The sequence below is a fragment of the Lampris incognitus genome, chromosome 6 (genome assembly GCF_029633865.1).
Source record: "Lampris incognitus isolate fLamInc1 chromosome 6, fLamInc1.hap2, whole genome shotgun sequence".
Taxonomy (NCBI): Eukaryota; Metazoa; Chordata; class Actinopteri; order Lampriformes; family Lampridae; genus Lampris; species Lampris incognitus.
In genome coordinates, this window is record NC_079216.1 from 35,103,964 (window position 1) to 35,122,296 (window position 18,333).

Genomic DNA, 18,333 nt, shown 5'->3' on the forward strand with positions numbered 1-18,333 from the left:
AGTAATGAACTTTACACAGAGTGTTGTTATACCCATAAACGAGAACGTTACTTTAATATCTTTCAGGTGCACATTTATTATATTCTATTGTGTTTACCTGAGTTTGTTTTAGGAATACTTTGTCATTTGTGTAAACTTGGAGCTTTCAGAGCACAAGGGGGTTGAATACTTATGCAAGCACAATATTTTAGTTTTTTATTTATTAATAAAAAGCCAGTGAAACATAACTTATTTTGGCTTTGGGAACATGATGTTAGAGCTTATGGGTTCACAAAAATAATATTGTTCAGGAACAGATGTGTGAGTATCTTTGAAAATCCAGAAATTAGTGATAACTGTCAAGGGGGTTGAATACTTTTGCAAGGCACTGTATGTGGGGGAAAAAAAAAAGGTATACTCTTTTTCTCGGGGATTGACCCACCTCCATAACCAGACCAAGGTCTTTCATCATCAACTGTATAGCTAATCTATCCCTTGACACAATTTTATATGTTGTTCGGTCTAATTGGGCATCTTGTACCTGGTTGAAGTCCCCAGCAATCAACATTTGACCCTCCTCAATTTCTCTCATTGTCTTGTTAACCATATGAATAAAATTACTATCCTCTTTGTTTGGGGCATACACTTTACATATGTTAGTTTTTACTCCATCAGTGGTGGCCTGTATGCATATCATCCTGCCCTCATCCTTTTTTTTGATTAAGTACAACTAAATTGAGTTTCTTATGCGCTAATATTGCCACCCCATTCTTTTTACTAGAAAATTAGTTATGAAACACCTGCCCTACCCAGTCACACTTAAGTTTGTCTGCTTCTTTGCTCTCCACGTGTGTCTTCTGAATCAGGGCTGTTTTGGTAGATTTCAAATAACTCAACCACTTTTTTCTTTTTATAGGATTCTGGGATCTGTTCATATTCCATGAGATCAACTTTATGTATTTAGCCATTAGGCTACATATTATTATCTAGCATTTAATCGAGAGTGTGCCCGCATGAGAGGAGAGCACCCACCCCTTTGATCATCACCTGTGCTGTGCATATCACATAAAACACTGTCCTATACAAACCATAATGAACAATAGGAAAAGTAAAAGTAAACCCCCTCCCCCCATTCCCTCAACCTTCCCTATTTCCAAAGGATATCCCTGCCCGCACATGGTTTGTGAGGCGCAACAACTGGATTCTTCTTTTCTTTAAGGAATGGTTGTCTTCACCTTCTTGTGTTTCTTTCAGCTGAACTATCTGAATCACAATCTGATTTTTTTTGTTTTTGTTTTTTGGCTCAATAATGCTAACATCACCACCATCAGCATGCTTCCTTTACAGTTTTTTGAGCTTTAAAATTTTTTTTTGTTTCTATATTTTTTTCATTACGTTACTGTGTAGTGCTTCTTGCTTCTGCTTGTTAGATTGTTTCTGTTATTTTTTTAAACACTGTAGTGCTTGTTAGAGCATTACTATAACATTTCTACCCCAGCAAGTGTTTTTAACTGCATTGTTCTGGGGATGTAATCAAAGTATCTACAGTTTGCAGTAAAGAAAATCCTTAAGGATGTCATGAATCTCAGTGCTTTTGAACTGATTTCAAGAAAGCTTTTGAAAAACTACTTATATGTAAGAATAAAAATTAGAAAACAAAGAAAGATGGTTAAAGAGAAAATAGTTACCTTTGTTGCCATAAGAATTGGCTGGCTTTGCATTATGGAAGTTACCAACACGGTTGGAACCTATCATTGACAAATCAGATTCCTTTGTTGAAACTAGCCACTGCATTAAAATGAATGACTTAACTGAACAACACTTACTATTTTTCACTTCTGCATTTGCTGCCACAGCACCCAGGAGCAGACCTTGTGCCTGCGTCGACCCCAGTACATCAAGGCCAAGGTAAACACCTCCCATCATGTTAAGAAGGCTGAGGAGGTTCGCTCTGCCCTGCAGAAGGGCCTGAAGCAGAGAGCCACCATAGAAGCTGAACTGGCAGACGGCAAGCATGAGTTGGCCAAGCTGGAGAGGGTGTGGTTGAGCTATGAGAGGCAGCTCCAACAGGAGGGAGCTCTGGAGGGGAGGGACATCCAGCTGGAGGAGGACCAGGTAGGCTGGTAACTGAGAGGGGAGTAAGTAACACGGCCTTAAAGGATGAACTTTTTATTGTGATTTAAAATTCGAGGGTCATGACTACAGTTGTGATTTATTATTATGTCCAGAGAAAGTTAAGTGGTTAGCCCACCCCTTTCTCACACTTTTCACTGTCCTATCCACCAAAGCAGGGAGAGCCAAAAATATTCTTTTAAAAAAACAAGGCATTACATGGAGATGCAGCACCGTGTCAATAGTTCAGTGAGCATTAAATGAGAAAATTGTGGAATCCAGGTTTTCATCAGTTATTTTGTTCACTGGCAAACCTGCTTGTTCAGTATGTAAGGTTGCATATATAATCAGTATTACTGTTTACAATTTAACCCCATATGGAAGTAGTCCCTCTCTGCATCCTGACATTGTAGGATGATCATCCTGTGAATTTATATGTAATTTCTAATCCAGAAATTACATACAAATTACACAGCAATGTAATTTATATGTAATTTCTGAACAACAGAACTACAGTTTGCATTCAAATTAGATATTGCTTAAAATTTCCCTAGTTTTTGTTTAAGTTTTTGAAAGAGGCAACGGTGTTATTGCATGGGTCTATCTGTTTCTGTACTTAATGTCCTGTGGGTGTTGTGTATGTCTGAATGCGCTTTTTTGTGTGTCTGTGTGTATGTTTGTGCTGCAGCTCATACAGTATAAAGAGCTGAATGAGATGGCCAGAAGGCAGGTAGGTGTGCTTAACCAGCAGGCAGAGAAGCTGCACTGGGAGGTCAAGGCAGACTATGAGAAGATCTACTTTGACCAAGGCAGGAAAAAGGAACTAGAGGTACAGTCATCCTTCTTCCAAGGCAAACGCACAAATCTGTTTGAAAAAATAAAAACATTCAGTACAATATTATGATCACTAGATCAGCATAGTGTGATTTCATTATTAAATCTGTGAATGTTTTAGCTTTAATTGAAACACCAATTGTGGGATATGGCATGTTGAGGATATACCCTCACATGGTACTGACTATGGTATGCAGCTGCCAACATACACACACACACACATATATATATATATATATATATATACATATATATATATATACATTTTTGGGGGTGGGGGCTGTCAATGGTGTTGATAAAAGTGCTCAACAATTGAGGAGCGGAATATTAAGATAGAGAAAAAAACTTTAATACATAGCAGAACAAGCTTGTTTCATGCGTCACACACTCATCAGCTGCCAATGTGGGTAAACAACAAAGAAAAAACATACACAGCCAATAAGTACTACGTTGCCCTGCGTCACACCTGTAGTTATGGTGCACAGCAGTCAATGGGGCGGATAGAAAACATTTGAAAAATTACAACCAATGGGATAGGTAGTTATGATGCATAGCAACCAATGGGAGGATAGAAAACATTGAAAAAAATCTGAAAAATAACATCGGAAACATTACAACCAATGGGGTAGGGGTTGGGGCTTGTTTTGAAAAAGTTAGGACTTTAAGGGCCAGAGCACTGTTGAAAAAGCATACATTTAAAAATATAACGATGATCCTTGTGTGTTGTGGGATAAAATAACCTGCTGAACATTTGGCATGCAGCTGTAGCTAATTTTGACTGTGTTCCTGTTGAATAATTTTCTTAATTGATGGTCTGGGGTAAAGCACTCATTCAAAAGATTGTAAAATAGTTTTTCAATATTAGAGGCCACAGTGTCACTGTAGGGAGGATAATACCATGTGATGTTTCACCTTCTGCTGAGTTTTTTTTTTTTGGTTGCTGGCTGTCGCTAATTGATGGTGGGTTGTACTTAAGCCTGAAATTATATCCACTTTTTTGTAAGGCTTCATTAAAGATAGTCTCACTAGATGATAAACATGAGAGTCTCTTATTTATGCTCACTGGGATATTTTTCAAGATAGAGGGCAGATGATTGTTTTCTTGATGGATGTATTGCAGTGTATTATTGGGCTTCATGTATGGTCTGTATGTACCATTTCTAAGGCCTAATGAGATGTCGAGGAAGTCAATTTGGGTTTTTTTTAGCCTCAATTGAAATCTTTAGCCCATTGCTTGCGAATATACTACACATTTTCTTTCTTTTTTTATTCTATCAACTTCTCTTGCCGGTTTGTTGCAGACTGCCAGCCTGTCGTCCCTATATAGCCTGACTTTGATGTGTTGGACCTGTAGTTGAGACAACAAGTACAAGCCCATTAGCTCACAAGTCTCTGCCCCATCAAAGCTGCCCATGGTCACGTCGAATTTACTGCTACCTTGCTTTTTTATACCAAAAGGGAAACCCATGGCAAAAGCAAGGTAGCAGTAAATTCGACGTGACCATGGGCAGCTTCGACGGGGCAGAGACTTGTGAGCTAGTGGGCTTGTACTTGTTGTCTCAACTACAGGTCCTAGACATCAACATTGGGCTATATAGGGATGATGGGCTGGCAGTCTGCAACAAACCGGCAAGAGAAGTCGAGAGAATAAAAAAGAAAATGTGCAGTATATTGGTTGTGTAGTGGCAAAGTTACTTTTTCCTCCCCACATTTTAACAATTGATTAATGCACACATATACATACATACATACACATAAACACAAAAAAAGGAAAACCAATAAGACATCAAGACAGAAGGTTAATACATTTAAATACGTATATAGCCTGGGTATATATTTAACTATACATCAGGTATGATGATGGGATAATGGCATATCACAACAGGACCGATATGGAGGTGTAATGTGAGATCTCAGTCCATGGTAGACCATAGAGACCACTTCGGAGGGCCTGGGCCCCGTCATCGCCAATATAGTCCAGAAAGGGATCCCAGATGTGAAAAAACTTGGAATGGTTTTTTCATGTAAAATGTTACAGAGAGGAATAGGGGCCACTGGGGCAGCCTCCACACTTATCCAGGTACATTTAGGGTCGTCTCCAAACCAATACTACAGGTAACTACAGAGACATGCGATTGGGTAGCGTTTAATATCCGGCGCCGCCAAACCACCTTCCTCAAAAGGATGTTGCAATGTGGTAAGTTTCAACTTAGCCCGCTTATTTCTCAAGAGAAAGGAAGTAAAAGCACTATTTATTAATGAAAGAGATTTCCTTGTCAAAAGAGTCGGGATCATTTGATCAATTAAACAGATATCATTATAGCAGCCAAGTAGAGAATGACCATGCACCACATTAGACTTTGTTGTTTTACTGGATCTATCTAGGCATGGATTTAAACAACAGTTGAAGTCACGAGCTATTACAGAGGACTCAAAAATCCACTCAGAAAACAAAGAAAACAGCTTAGTGTGAAAAGCAGAGGAGTGAATAGGGGGGGCAAAGACATTTAGACAGGAGACAGTCTCTCCATAGTGTCCTCTTAATCATAACATCTGCCTGCTGTGTCAGCCTTGACTTCTATCTCTGAGAAAGGTAATTATTTATTAATTAGAATAGCTACTACTCTGCTCCTAGAAGTGAAGGAGGAATAGTAGATCGCAGAATAGTAGATAGCAGATGCAATACATCTGTCTGAATCCCCATGCATCATATCAATTTTCTGTGTAAAAAACCTTCTGACAAAAAAAAAAGACACAGAAACAATGTGAAAAAAAAAACATAGACAAACCCTTCTCCCTCCCCTCTGATGGCTCTCCAAATTAAGTTTGTGGGGAAAAAACAAAACAAACATTGAAGTACCCTCCCCCCTAAATCCAGCCACTGAGGATGCACAAGCCAGTGCCTTCTTAGTGCCGGTCCCAAGCCCAGATAAATGAGGAGGGTTGCATCAGGAAGGGCATCTGGCATAAAATCTTTGCCAAATCAACTATGCGGATCATAAATAAGATTTCCATACTGGATTGGTCAAGGCCCAGGTTACCATCGACTGCCACCGGTACTGTTAATCAGCAGGGTGCCGGTGAAAACTATGCTACTGTTGGGCGAAGGAGAGGGGGACGGCATGTCCAGAGGCAGTGAGAGAGGAGTAAGGGTAGAAGTGTGGAGGTGAGAGTCGGAACTTTGAATGTTGGCAGTATGACTGGTAAAGGGAGAGAGAGAGCAGGCTGATATGATGGAAAGAAGAAAGGTAGGCATACTGTGTGTGCAAGAGAGCAGGTGGAAGGGGAGTAAGGCCAGGAGTATTGGAAGTGGGTTCCAACTCTTCTGCCATGGTGCAAATGGGAGGAGAAACTGGGTAGGGGTAATTCTGAAGGAAGTGTATGTCAAGAGTGTGCTGGAGGTGAAGAGAGTGTCATACAGAGTGATGAGTATGAAGCTGGAAATCGAAGGTGTATTGCTGAATGTTACCAGCGCATATGCCCCACAAGTTGGGTGTGAGATGGAAGAGAAAGGAGAATTCTGGAGTGAGTTGGATGGCCTGGTGGAGAGGGTACCCAAGGAGGAGAGAGTGGTGATTGGAGCAGACTTCAAAGGACATGTTGGTGAAGGGAACAGAGGTGGTGAGGAGGTGATGGGTAGGTATGGTATCAAGGAGAGAAATGTGGAAGGACAGATGGTGGTGGATTTTGCGAAAAGGATGGACGTAGCTGTGGTGAATACATATTTCAAGAAGAGGGAGGAACACAGGGTGACGTACAAGAGTGGAGGAAAGTGCACACAGGTGGACTATATCTTATGTAGAAGGTGCAATCTAAAAGGGATTGGCAACTGCAAGGTGGTGACAGGCGAGAATGTAGCTAGGCAGCATCAGATGGTGGTCTGTAGGATGACTTTGGAGACCAAGAAGAGGAAGCGAGTGAAGGCAGAGCCGAAGATCAAATGGTGGAAGTTGAAGAAGGAAGACTGTCGTGTGGAGTTCAGGTAGGAGTTAACACAGGCACTGGGTGGTAGTGAAGAGTTGCCGGATGGCTGGGCAAGCACTGCAGAAATAGTGAGGGAGACAGCTAGGAGGGTACTTGGTGTGTCATCAGGTCAGAGGAAGGAAGACAAGGAGACTTGGTGGTGGAATGAGGAAGTACAGCAAATTATACAGAGGAAGAGGTTGGCAAAGAAGAAGTGGGATAGTAAGAGAGATGAAGAAAGTAGACAGAAGTACAAGGAGATCCAGCGTAAAGTGAAGAGAGAGGTGGCAAAGGAAAAGGTGTATGGTGCGTTGCATGTGAGGTTAGACACTAAGGAGGGAGAAAAGGACTTTTACCGATTGGCTAAACAGAGGGACTGAGATGGGAAGGATGTGCAGCAAGTTAGGATGATTAAGGATAGAGATGGAAATGTGCTGACAAGTGAGGAGTGTTTGCTGAGAATGTGGAAGGAGTACTTTGAGGGGCTGATGAATGAAGAAAATGAGAGAGAGAGAAGGTTGGATGATGTGGGGATAGTGAATCAGGAAGTGCACTGGATTAGCAAGGAGGAAGTGAGGGCAGCTATGAAGAGGATGAAGAGTGGAAAGGCAGTTGGTCCTGATGATATACTTGTGGAGGCATGGAGATGTTTCGGAGAGATGGCAGTGGGGTTTTTAACTAGATTGTTTAACACAATCTTGGAAAGCGAGAGGATACCTGAGGAGTGGAGAAGAAGCATACTGGTACCGATTTTCAAGAACAAGGGCGATGTGAAGAACTGTAGCAACTACAGAGGTATAAAGTTGATCAGCCACAGCATGAAGACATGGGAAAGCTAAATAGAAGCTAGGTTAAGAGGAGAGGTGATGATTAGCGAGCAGCAGTATGGTTTCATGCCGTGAAAGAGTACCCTAGATGTGATGTTTGCTTTGAGAATGTTAAATGAGAAGTATAGAGAAGGCCAGAAGGAGTTACATTGTGTCTTTGTAGATTTAGAGAGAGCGTATGACAGGGTGCCGAGAGAGGAGGTGTGGTATTGTATGAGGAAGTCGGAAGTTGCAGAGAAGTATGTAGGAGTGGTGCAGGGTATGTATTAGGGAAGTGTGACAATGGTGAGGTGTGCAGTTGGAAAGACAGATGGGTTCAAGGTGGAGGTGGGATTACATCAAGGATCGGCTCTGAGCCCTTTCTTGTTTGCAATGGTGATGGACAGGTTGACGGACGAGATCAGGCAGGAGTCTCCGTGGACTATGATGTTTGCAGATGACATTGTGATCTGTAGCAAGAGTAGGGTGCAGGTTGAGGAGAGCCTGGAGAGGTGGATGTATGCACTGGAGAGAAGAGGAATGAAAATCAGTAGGAGCAAGACAGAAAACATATGCTTGAATGAGAGGGAGGACAGCGGAATGGTGAGGATGCAAGGAGTAGAGGTGACGAAGGCATACGAGTTTAAGTACTTGGAGTCAACTATGGAAAGTAACGGGGAGTGCAGAAGAGAGCTGAAGAAGAGAGTGAAGCAGGCAGGGTGGAGTGGGTGGAAAAGGGTGTCAGGAGTGATTTGCAACAGAAGGGCACCAGCAAGAGTTAAAGGGAAGGTTTACAAGATGGTTGTGAGACCAGCTATGTTAGTATATGGTTTGGAGGCAGTGGCACTGATGAAAAGACAGGAGGCAGAGCTGGAGGTGGCAGAGTTGAAGATGCTAAGATTTTCATTGGGAGTGATGAAGAAGGACAGGATTAGGAATTTAGAGGGACCACTCAAGTTGGACGGTTTGGAGACAAAGCAAGAGAGGCAAGATTGAGATGTCTTGGACATGTGTGGAGGAGAGATGCTGGGTATATTGGGAGAAGGATGCTGAATATGGAGCTGCCAGGGAAGAGGAAAAGAGGAAGGCCAAAGAGGAGGTTTATGGATGTGGTGAGGGAAGACATGCAGTTGGTTGGTGTGACAGAGGAAGATAGAGAAGACAGGAAGAAATGGAAATGGATGGTCTGCTGTGGCGACCCCTAATGGGACCAGCCGAAGGTAGTAGTAAATTGAAGTACCCTCTCCCACTCTCCAGGCGCTTCTCCAAACGAAGTGTTTAAAACACCCTACGCTGTGCATCCTAAATGCACTAAGCCAGTGCTCCACAAGTAACAATGTAAAGTTACAAACGCATTAAAAAAAAAAAAATATATATATATATATATATATATATATACACTGCTCAAAAAAATAAAGGGAACACATAAGCAATGCAATGTAGCAAGTCAATCACACTTTTGAGATATCAACCTGTCCAGTTAGGAAGCAACACTGATTTGTGAATCAATTTCACCTGTTGGTAAAATGTCTAATTTCCACCAGGTGGAAATTAGACAATTTGCAAGACAACCCCTATAAAAGGAATGGATTTGCAGGTGGTAGCCACAGACCATTTGCCTGTCCTCATCTTTTCTGGCCGATCTTTGGTTAGTTTTTCATTTTGCTAGTGCCCTCACCACTAGAGGTGGCATGAGGCGGTATCTGCAACCTACAGAAGTTGCTCAGGTAGTGCAGCTCATCCAGGATGGCACATCAATGCGTGCTGTGGCAAGAAGATTTGATGTGTCTCCCAGCACAGTGTCCAAAGCATGGAGGATGTACCAGGAGACAGGCCAGTACACCAGGAGACGTGGAGGGGGCCGCAGGAGGACAACAACCCCGCAGCAGGACCGCTATCTGGTCCTTTGTGCAAGGAGGAACAGGAGGAGCGCTGCCGGAGCCCTACAAAACGACCTTCAACAGGCCACTAATGTGCAGGTTTCTGCTCAAACAGTGAGAAACAGAATGCATGAGGATGGTATGAGGGCCCGACGTCCACAATTGGGGCCTGTGCTCACAGCCCAACACCGTGCAGCCCGATTGACCTTTGCCAGAGAACATCTTGGTTGGCAGATTCGCCATTGGCGCCCTGTGCTCTTCACAGATGAGAGCAGGTTCACACTGAACACATGTGACAGACGTGAGAGAGTCTGGAGACGCTGTGGAGAACGTTTTGCTGCCTGCAACATCCTCCAGCATGACCGGTTTGGCGGTGGGTCAGTGATGGTCGGGGGAGGCATATCCTTGGAGGGCCGCACAGACCTCTACGTGCTAGCCAGAGGTACCATGACTGCCATTAGGTACCGGGATGAGATCCTCAGACCCATTGTCAGACCATATGCTGGTGCAGTGGGCCCTGGGTTCCTGCTCATGCATGACAATGCTCGTCCTCATGTGGCCAGTGTGTCAGCAGTTCCTGTATGTCGAGGGCATTGATGCTATGGACTAGCCTGCACGTTCCCCAGACCTGAATCCAATCGAGCACCTCTGGGACATCATGTCTCGTACCATCCGCCAACGCGATTTCGCACCACAGACTGTCCAGGAGTTGACCGATGCCCTGATCCAGGTCTGGGAGGAGATCCCTCAGGAGACCATCCGTCGTCTCATCAGGAGCATGCCCAGACGTTGTAGGGAGTGCATACAGGCACGTGGAGGCCACACACACTACTGAGCCTCATTTTGAATCGTCTTGAAGAATTTCCACAGAAGTTGGATCAGCCTATGTTCTCATTTTCCACTTTGATTTTGAGTATGATTCTGAATCCAGACCTTAATGGGCTAATGATTTTGATTTCCATTGATCATTCTTAGGTTATTTTGCTCTAAACACATTCCTCTGTCTAATAAATAAAGATTTTCAGCTGAAATATTTCATTCATCGAGGTCTATATTGTGTTTTTAGGTGTTCCCTTAATTTTTTTGAGCAGTATATATACACACACAAGAAATGGAAACGGATGATCCGCTGTGGCGACCCCTAACGGGAGCAGCCGAAAGTAGTAGTAGTAGATATATATACACACACATATACACTACCGTTCAAAAGTTTGGGATCACCCAAACAATTTCGTGTTTTCCATGAAAAGTCACACTTATTCACCACCATATGTTGTGAAATGAATAGAAAATAGAGTCAAGACATTGACAAGGTTAGAAATAATGATTTGTATTTGAAATAAGATTTTTTTTACATCAAACTTTGCTTTCGTCAAAGAATCCTCCATTTGCAGCAATTACAGCATTGCAGACCTTTGGCATTCTAGCTGTTAATTTGTTGAGGTAATCTGGAGAAATTGCACCCCACGCTTCCAGAAGCAGCTCCCACAAGTTGGATTGGTTGGATGGGCACTTCTTTGAGCAGATTGAGTTTCTGGAGCATCACATTTGTGGGGTCAATTAAACGCTCAAAATGGCCAGAAAAGAGAACTTTCATCTGAAACTCGACAGTCTATTCTTGTTCTTAGAAATGAAGGCTATTCCATGCGAGAAATTGCTAAGAAATTGAAGATTTCCTACACCGGTGTGTACTACTCCCTTCAGAGGACAGCACAAACAGGCTCTAACAGGTACTATTTAATGAAGATGCCAGTTGGGGACCTGTGAGGCGTCTGTTTCTCAAACTAGAGACTCTAATGTACTTATCTTCTTGCTCAGTTGTGCAACGCGGCCTCCCACTTCTTTTTCTACTCTGGTTAGAGCCTGTTTGTGCTGTCCTCTGAAGGGAGTAGTACACACCGGTGTAGGAAATCTTCAATTTCTTAGCAATTTCTCGCATGGAATAGCCTTCATTTCTAAGAACAAGAATAGACTGTCGAGTTTCAGATGAAAGTTCTCTTTTTCTGGCCATTTTGAGCGTTTAATTGACCCCACAAATGTGATGCTCCAGAAACTCAATCTGCTCAAAGAAGTGCCCATCCAACCAATCCAACTTGTGGGAGCTGCTTCTGGAAGCGTGGGGTGCAATTTCTCCAGATTACCTCAACAAATTAACAGCTAGAATGCCAAAGGTCTGCAATGCTGTAATTGCTGCAAATGGAGGATTCTTTGACGAAAGCAAAGTTTGATGTAAAAAAAATCTTATTTCAAATACAAATCATTATTTCTAACCTTGTCAATGTCTTGACTCTATTTTCTATTCATTTCACAACATATGGTGGTGAATAAGTGTGACTTTTCATGGAAAACAAAATTGTTTGGGTGATCCCAAACTTTTGAACGGTAGTGTAAATCGAAATAAAAGTAAGCTGAAAACAGAACCAAAATGCTATTCAAATTCACCACACTCAGTCGTGTAGAATGACAATGACTTAAGAGAATAGTTTCAACATGGGTCCCAAAATAACTTTAGCCATATAAATTAACCTATGTGGCTGTTATGTAGTGTAGCAGTGGTTGAGGAATGCTGAACAGTCATCTGTTAGTGCCGTCTGCTTGACTTGCTATATTTTCAGTGTAAAATTTCTCTGCCTCCTCCCGTGTGATAAAGCTGTATCTCCTGCTGCTGAACAAAACCTGTAGCTGGGCAGGGAACCGTAGACCATATCTGATATTGGCGGCCCTGAGCTTCTGCTTGACGTTGTTGAATGACGCTCTGTTTAGTGACTTCAGTCGTGAAATATGTACTGGATGTCCACAGAAGGTGATCAATGATCAGTGATCAAAATCATGACTTTTGAAAATTGTTTACAGTCAGGGGGAGTATTCTGGATTTTAAGCTTTTAAACTGGCTTTTAAACTTGAGCTCAGAAACTCATTTGCAGACATATTTTGCCATGTATGGCTGTTATTATAAAAACTAAAACGTTTCAATACATTAATCCTCCTGACAGCAGTCTAAAATGCTCTTGCATTTATCCCATTACAATCATTACTACACTTCATTACGCAGGATGCTTTGCACAACACATGTCGCCTGGCAATGGTTTTAATTCCTTTACCACAACCAATAAGCTTACTTGCGTTACCGCTTGTTGTTAAAAAAAAACAAAAACAAACAAACACGCCATTTGGGTTTCAAATTGGTTTAATTTCAACAAATAGACTGAGCTCTAAATACCATTTTTGGCAAGTTAGGGGTTTAAGAAAATTGTGTGATTTATTTTGTAGCAAACAGCTCACTTAAAACGGGATTTACTTCGACTACACCCCCATTCATCCAAGCTTTTAAGTGGCACGTCACATAACAACAAATGTAGCACCTTCAAGACAGTAAAATACTACGTGGCCTACTATAAGGTTTATTATTACTGAAATATATTTTTACATTGTTTTAGACTCACCAATGGCTAGATGAAGACAGTGGCCAAAACACTGTAAGCGTGTCCAGTCATTCAGCTAAAGAGCAAGGATATTGTTCGTGGCGTTATCCATGGTGACAGACTAGGTGATCCTCACGCAGTCCCCATGACTCAAGTGCTTCCCTGAGACCTCTGGCTATCATTTCGCTCGTGTGGTCATCTGGGAAATAGCCTGTCTGTAAACACCGACTGCAGTGTCCAATCTTGGATGAAGTATATAGTCATTTGGCTCATCCACATATTTGTTGTTGTAGCGTAGTAGAATACCTTATGGATTTCCTCCTCTAGTTTGCTCCGACACTCTTGATATAAACAAGGCAACTCAACTTGAGTGAAGTGTTTTCGGCTTGGTATTGTGTACTGTAGGAGCCAAAGTATAAAATGTATATGTTTATATCGAAACCTTAAGATAGGTCAGCTGGTTGCAACCCGCTAGTGGTCAGATATGACACTGATGAAAGGTGATCTTGATAGCCCCTTGACACTGGAAGAGGTATCAGAAGCCATCAAAAGTATGCAATCTGGTAAATCCCCAGGACCAGATGGATTCCCAGTGGAATTTTTCAAGAAATTCGTAAAGGAGTTATCTCCATTATTAGTGTCTGTGTTTACTGAATCCTTTTTAAATCGGAACCTCCCCAAAACCTTGAATCAGGCCTCTATTTGTCTGCTGCATAAAAAGGGCAAGGGCCCTCTGCTCTGTGAATCATATAGACCAATTTCTCTTCTAAATGTGGATTATAAAGTCCTTGCAAAATCCCTTGCTAGGTGGCTTGAGAATGTTCTTCCTGATCTGGTATTGCCTGACCAAACTGGCTTTATTAGAAACAGGCATTCCTACTTTAATATTCGTAGGCTCTTTGATATTATCTACACTAACACGCAGTCAAATATTCCTGAGCTTGTGATATCCTTAGACGCCGAGAAGGCTTTGGATTGGGTGGAGTGGGAACATTTATTTAGGACTATGAGAAATTTTGGATTTGGAAATGACTATACGTATATTAAACTATTATACGTATCCCCCTTAGCTTCTGTCCATACGAACGACTTACATTCAAGATATTTCCCATTACATAGATCCACCAGAAAGGGTTGCCCTATGAGTCCCCTGCTGTTCGTGCTCGCCATCGAACCACTTGCTGTGTCTTTACGTCAGTACCAGGCCTTAGAAGGGATAAACTGAGGAGATATCGTGCATAAATTATCTCTTTATGCCGATGACCTCCTTTTATATATTGCCAACCCATCATCTTCACTGCCACATGCCCTCTATTTTGGAACAATTTGGAAGGTTCTCAGGCTACAAGTTGAACTTAGAAAAAAGTGAACTTTATCCTGTAAACTCAGTGGACCTCAATATCCTAGCTACAGCATTTCCATTCAAGAGGTTACATCCCACTTTAAATATCTCGGGGTGGTGGTACAGCGCTCCTTTGACATGCCATTTAAATTAAATTTCACACCTCTGATTGAGCAGTGCAAGCAGGACATATACCGCTGACGCTCCTTCTCTATCATTAGCTGGCAGGATTAACCTAACTAAGACGAATATTTTTCATAGATTCCTCTATTTGTTCCAAAGTATTCCGATTTTTATTCCTAAAAAACATTTTTTATCACTGGACCAAATCCTCACTGGATTTATATGGGATACCGAAACCCCATGTATTCGTAAGTCATTTCTACAAAGGCCGAAAAGGTTAGGAGGTATGGCCATGCCTCACTTTCTTCACTATTATTGGGCTAGCAATATCAAAAACATTGTGATATGGGTCAGGGATGATGCAGAAGCTCCAGTCTGGGTAAAATTGGAATCTTTTAAATTAAAACTCCCGTCCTTAATCTCGGCCCCTTTACTGCTTAGCGCTGACTCCTTTGAAAATCCTGTAGTCACCCATACATTAAAGATCTGGGTACAGTTTCGCAAACATTTTGGGTTGCAGAACGCTTGACTTCGGGCTCCTATTTTTGCAAATCATCTTTTCACCCCCTCTATGTCAGACCTGGCTTTTCGGACCTGGCATGGGAATGGCATTAGAGTTGTTAAAGATTTATATATAAACAGAGTATTTGCATCATTTGAGCAATTGTGAGAAAAGTATGCCCTGCCACACTCTCATTTTTTTCCGATACCTTCAGGTTAGGCACTTTGTACAAAAAGTCTATCCCCCTTTCCCAGAGCAACCTCCAAGCACCCCCTTAGATGGTCTTTTAGGATCTAATACTAGTCTCAAAGGGGCCATCTCCTGGATAAATGATGTAATTAACACTATTAACACACAATCTCTAAACAACCTAAGGACAATTTGGGAACAAGACCTAGGCCTGTCTTTTGCAGAGGACCAGTGGACTTCAGTTCTCGACCTAGTACACTCGTGCTAGACACGGTCTAATACAATTCAAGATAGTTCACCGTCTTCATCTCACTAAGGAGAAACTGGAAAGGATATACCCAAACATTGATCCCACCTGTGATTGATGTAAGACTATCACTGCAAACTGGTTGCACATGTTTTGGTCATGTTCAAGCCTTCAGACTTTTTGGGAAAAGGTATTTGAATCCCTTAGTGACATGTATAATATGACAATTGTACCTCAGCTTATTATTGCTCTGTTTGGATTGAGGCCAGAGGATGCAGTTTGGTCAACTGAAATGTGCAATGTGGTTGCCTTTACTACTCTGTTAGCGCAACGTCTCATCCTCCTCAGTTGAAAGAGAGTGGAGCCACCATCCCATACAAGATGGCTTAAAGAGATTGTTTTACCTGAAGCTTAAAAAAAATCAAATTTACATTGAGGGGGAATGCAAATAAATTTGAAAGAGTCTGGAGGCCTTTTCTTACCTACTATGATAACCTAACCCAAATAACAGACTGGGATAGTTCATAACCTAATAATTTCTTGGTTGGACCAGAACTGTAGCAGTATAATTAAGGATAAGTTTAAAAATATAAAAATGAGTGTATTTATTTTAATTATTAATGTTTAATTTTATTATTTTTTTTTCTTTTCCCCCTTGTCTCTGTTTATGTGAATGAGGTTATTGTATATCTGTGACATATTTATTTGTACTTTATGTCATTTCGGAGGATGTTTGGGGGGGGCATGTTAGGGAGCAGGAGAGGGATAGAAATTATACTGGATTTATTTCATGATTGATTCTGTGATTTGTAAAGTGCAAAATCCAATAAATATACGTTTAAAAAAATATGACACTGACACTGATTTAGGATATATTAGGGAACCCCTGGATGATGTCATCAGCACTCACCAGGAAAAGACAGGTGCACACGTTAGGCCAGCTTTTCCCAACCGAGTCCTCAAGGAACCCCTATCCTGCAGATTTTCATTGTAACCCCGCATACAGTGCATCTGGAAAGTATTCACACCCCTTCACTTTCTCCACATTTTGTTATGTTACAGCCTAATTCCAAAATGGATTAAATTCCTTTTTTTTCTCATCAATCTACATACAATACCCCATAATGACAAAGCGAAAAAGGTTTTGTAGAAATTTTTGCAAATTTATTAAAAATAAAAAACTGAAATATTGCATGTACATAAGTATTCACACCCTTTACTCAGTACTTGGTTGAGGCACCCTTGGCAGCGATTACAGCCTCAAGTCTTCTTGGGTATGAGGCTACAAGCTTGGCACACCTATATTTTGGGTATTTCTCCCATTCTTCTCTGCAGATCCTCTCGAGCTCTGTAAGGTTAGATGGGGAGCGTTGCTGCACAGCTATTTTTAGGTCTTTCCAGAGATGTTCAATGGGGTTCAAGTCTGGGCTCTGGCTGGGCCACTCAAGGACATTCACAGACTTGTCCCGAAGCCACTCCTTCATTGTCTTGGCTGTGTGCTTAGGGTCATTGTCGTGTTGAAAGGTAAACCTTCGCCCCAGTCTGAGGTCCTGAGCGCTCTGGAGCAGGTTTTCGTCAAGGATCTCTCTGTACTTTGCTCCATTCATCTTTCCCTCGATCCTGACTAGTCTTCCAGTTCCTGCTGCTGAAAAACATCCCCACAGCATGATGCTGCCACCACCATGCTTCACTGTAGGGATGGTATTAGCAAGGTGATGAGAGATGCCTGGTTTCCTCCGGACGTGACGTTTGGCATTTGGGCTAAAGAGTTCAATCTTGATTTCATCAGACCAGAGAATCTTGTTTCTCATGGTCTGAGAGTCCTTTAGGTGCTTTCTGGCAAACTCCAAGCGGGCTGTCATGTGCCTTTTACTGAGCAGAGGCTTCCGTCTGGCCACTCTACCATAAAGGCCTGATTGGTGGAGTGCTGCAGAGATGGTTGTCCTTCTGGAAGGTTCTCCCATCTCCACAGAGGAATGCTGGATCTCTGTCAGAGTGACCATCAGGTTCTTGGTCATCTTCCTGACCAAGGCCCTTCTCCCCCGATGGCTCAGTTTGTCTGGGCGGCCAGCTCTAGGAAGAGTCCTGGTGGATCCAAACTTCTTCCATTTACGAATGATGGAGACCACTGTGCTCTTCGGGACCTTCAAAGCTGTAGATTTTTTTTTTGTACCCTTCCCCAGATCTGTGCCTCGATACAATCCTGTCTCGGAGGTCCACAGACAATTCCTTTGACTTCATGGCTTGGTTTCTACTCAGACATGCACTGTCAACAGTGGGACCTTATGTAGACAGGTGTGTGCCTTTCCAAATCATGTCCGATCAATTGAATTTACTACGGGTGGACTCCAATCAAGATGTAGAAACTTCTCTAGGATGATCAGTGGAAACTGGATGAACCTGAGCTCAATTTTGAGTGTCATAGCAAAGGGTGTGAATACTTATGTACATGCAATATTTCAGTTTTTTATTTTTGATAAATTTGCAAAAATTTCTACAAAACCTTTTTCACTTTGTCATTATGGGGTATTGTGTGTAGATTGATGAGAAAAAAAAGGAATTTAATCCATTTTGGAATAAGGCTGTAACATAACAAAATGTGGGGAAAGTGAAGGGGTGTGAATACTTTCCGGATGCACTGTAGGTAGGCCTTCTTGTACTTACTCAACCAATCATCTCACAGCACTTTAATTATGCAAGGTGTGCAACATCTGACATAATTCATTGCTGATTGGTTGATTAACTACAAACAGGTACCTATTCAGGGTTGCAAAGAAAATCTGCAGGATAGGGGTTCCTTGAGGACTGGGTTGGAAAACACTGCATTAGGCTACCTGAAAGACGCCAAGCTGATACAGTTTTTCAACGAGATTTACCTTATTTTGATTATTTCATTTCATTTTGGAAAGGAAGTTTAAGTTTTATTTTTGCTTT

At 41.9% G+C, this 18,333-nt stretch overlaps 1 protein-coding gene across 1 annotated transcript in view; it reads left to right on the forward strand.

Moving 5' to 3' along the window:
• The window catches only part of smc1b (structural maintenance of chromosomes 1B), a 229,085-nt gene that overhangs the window by 35,254 nt on the left and 175,498 nt on the right, over positions 1–18,333 (forward strand). The window contains exons 6-7 of the mRNA XM_056282390.1: positions 1,836–2,094; positions 2,780–2,920. Of these exons, the coding sequence (XP_056138365.1) occupies positions 1,836–2,094; positions 2,780–2,920 (400 nt within the window). The remainder of the gene's footprint in view (positions 1–1,835; positions 2,095–2,779; positions 2,921–18,333) is intronic.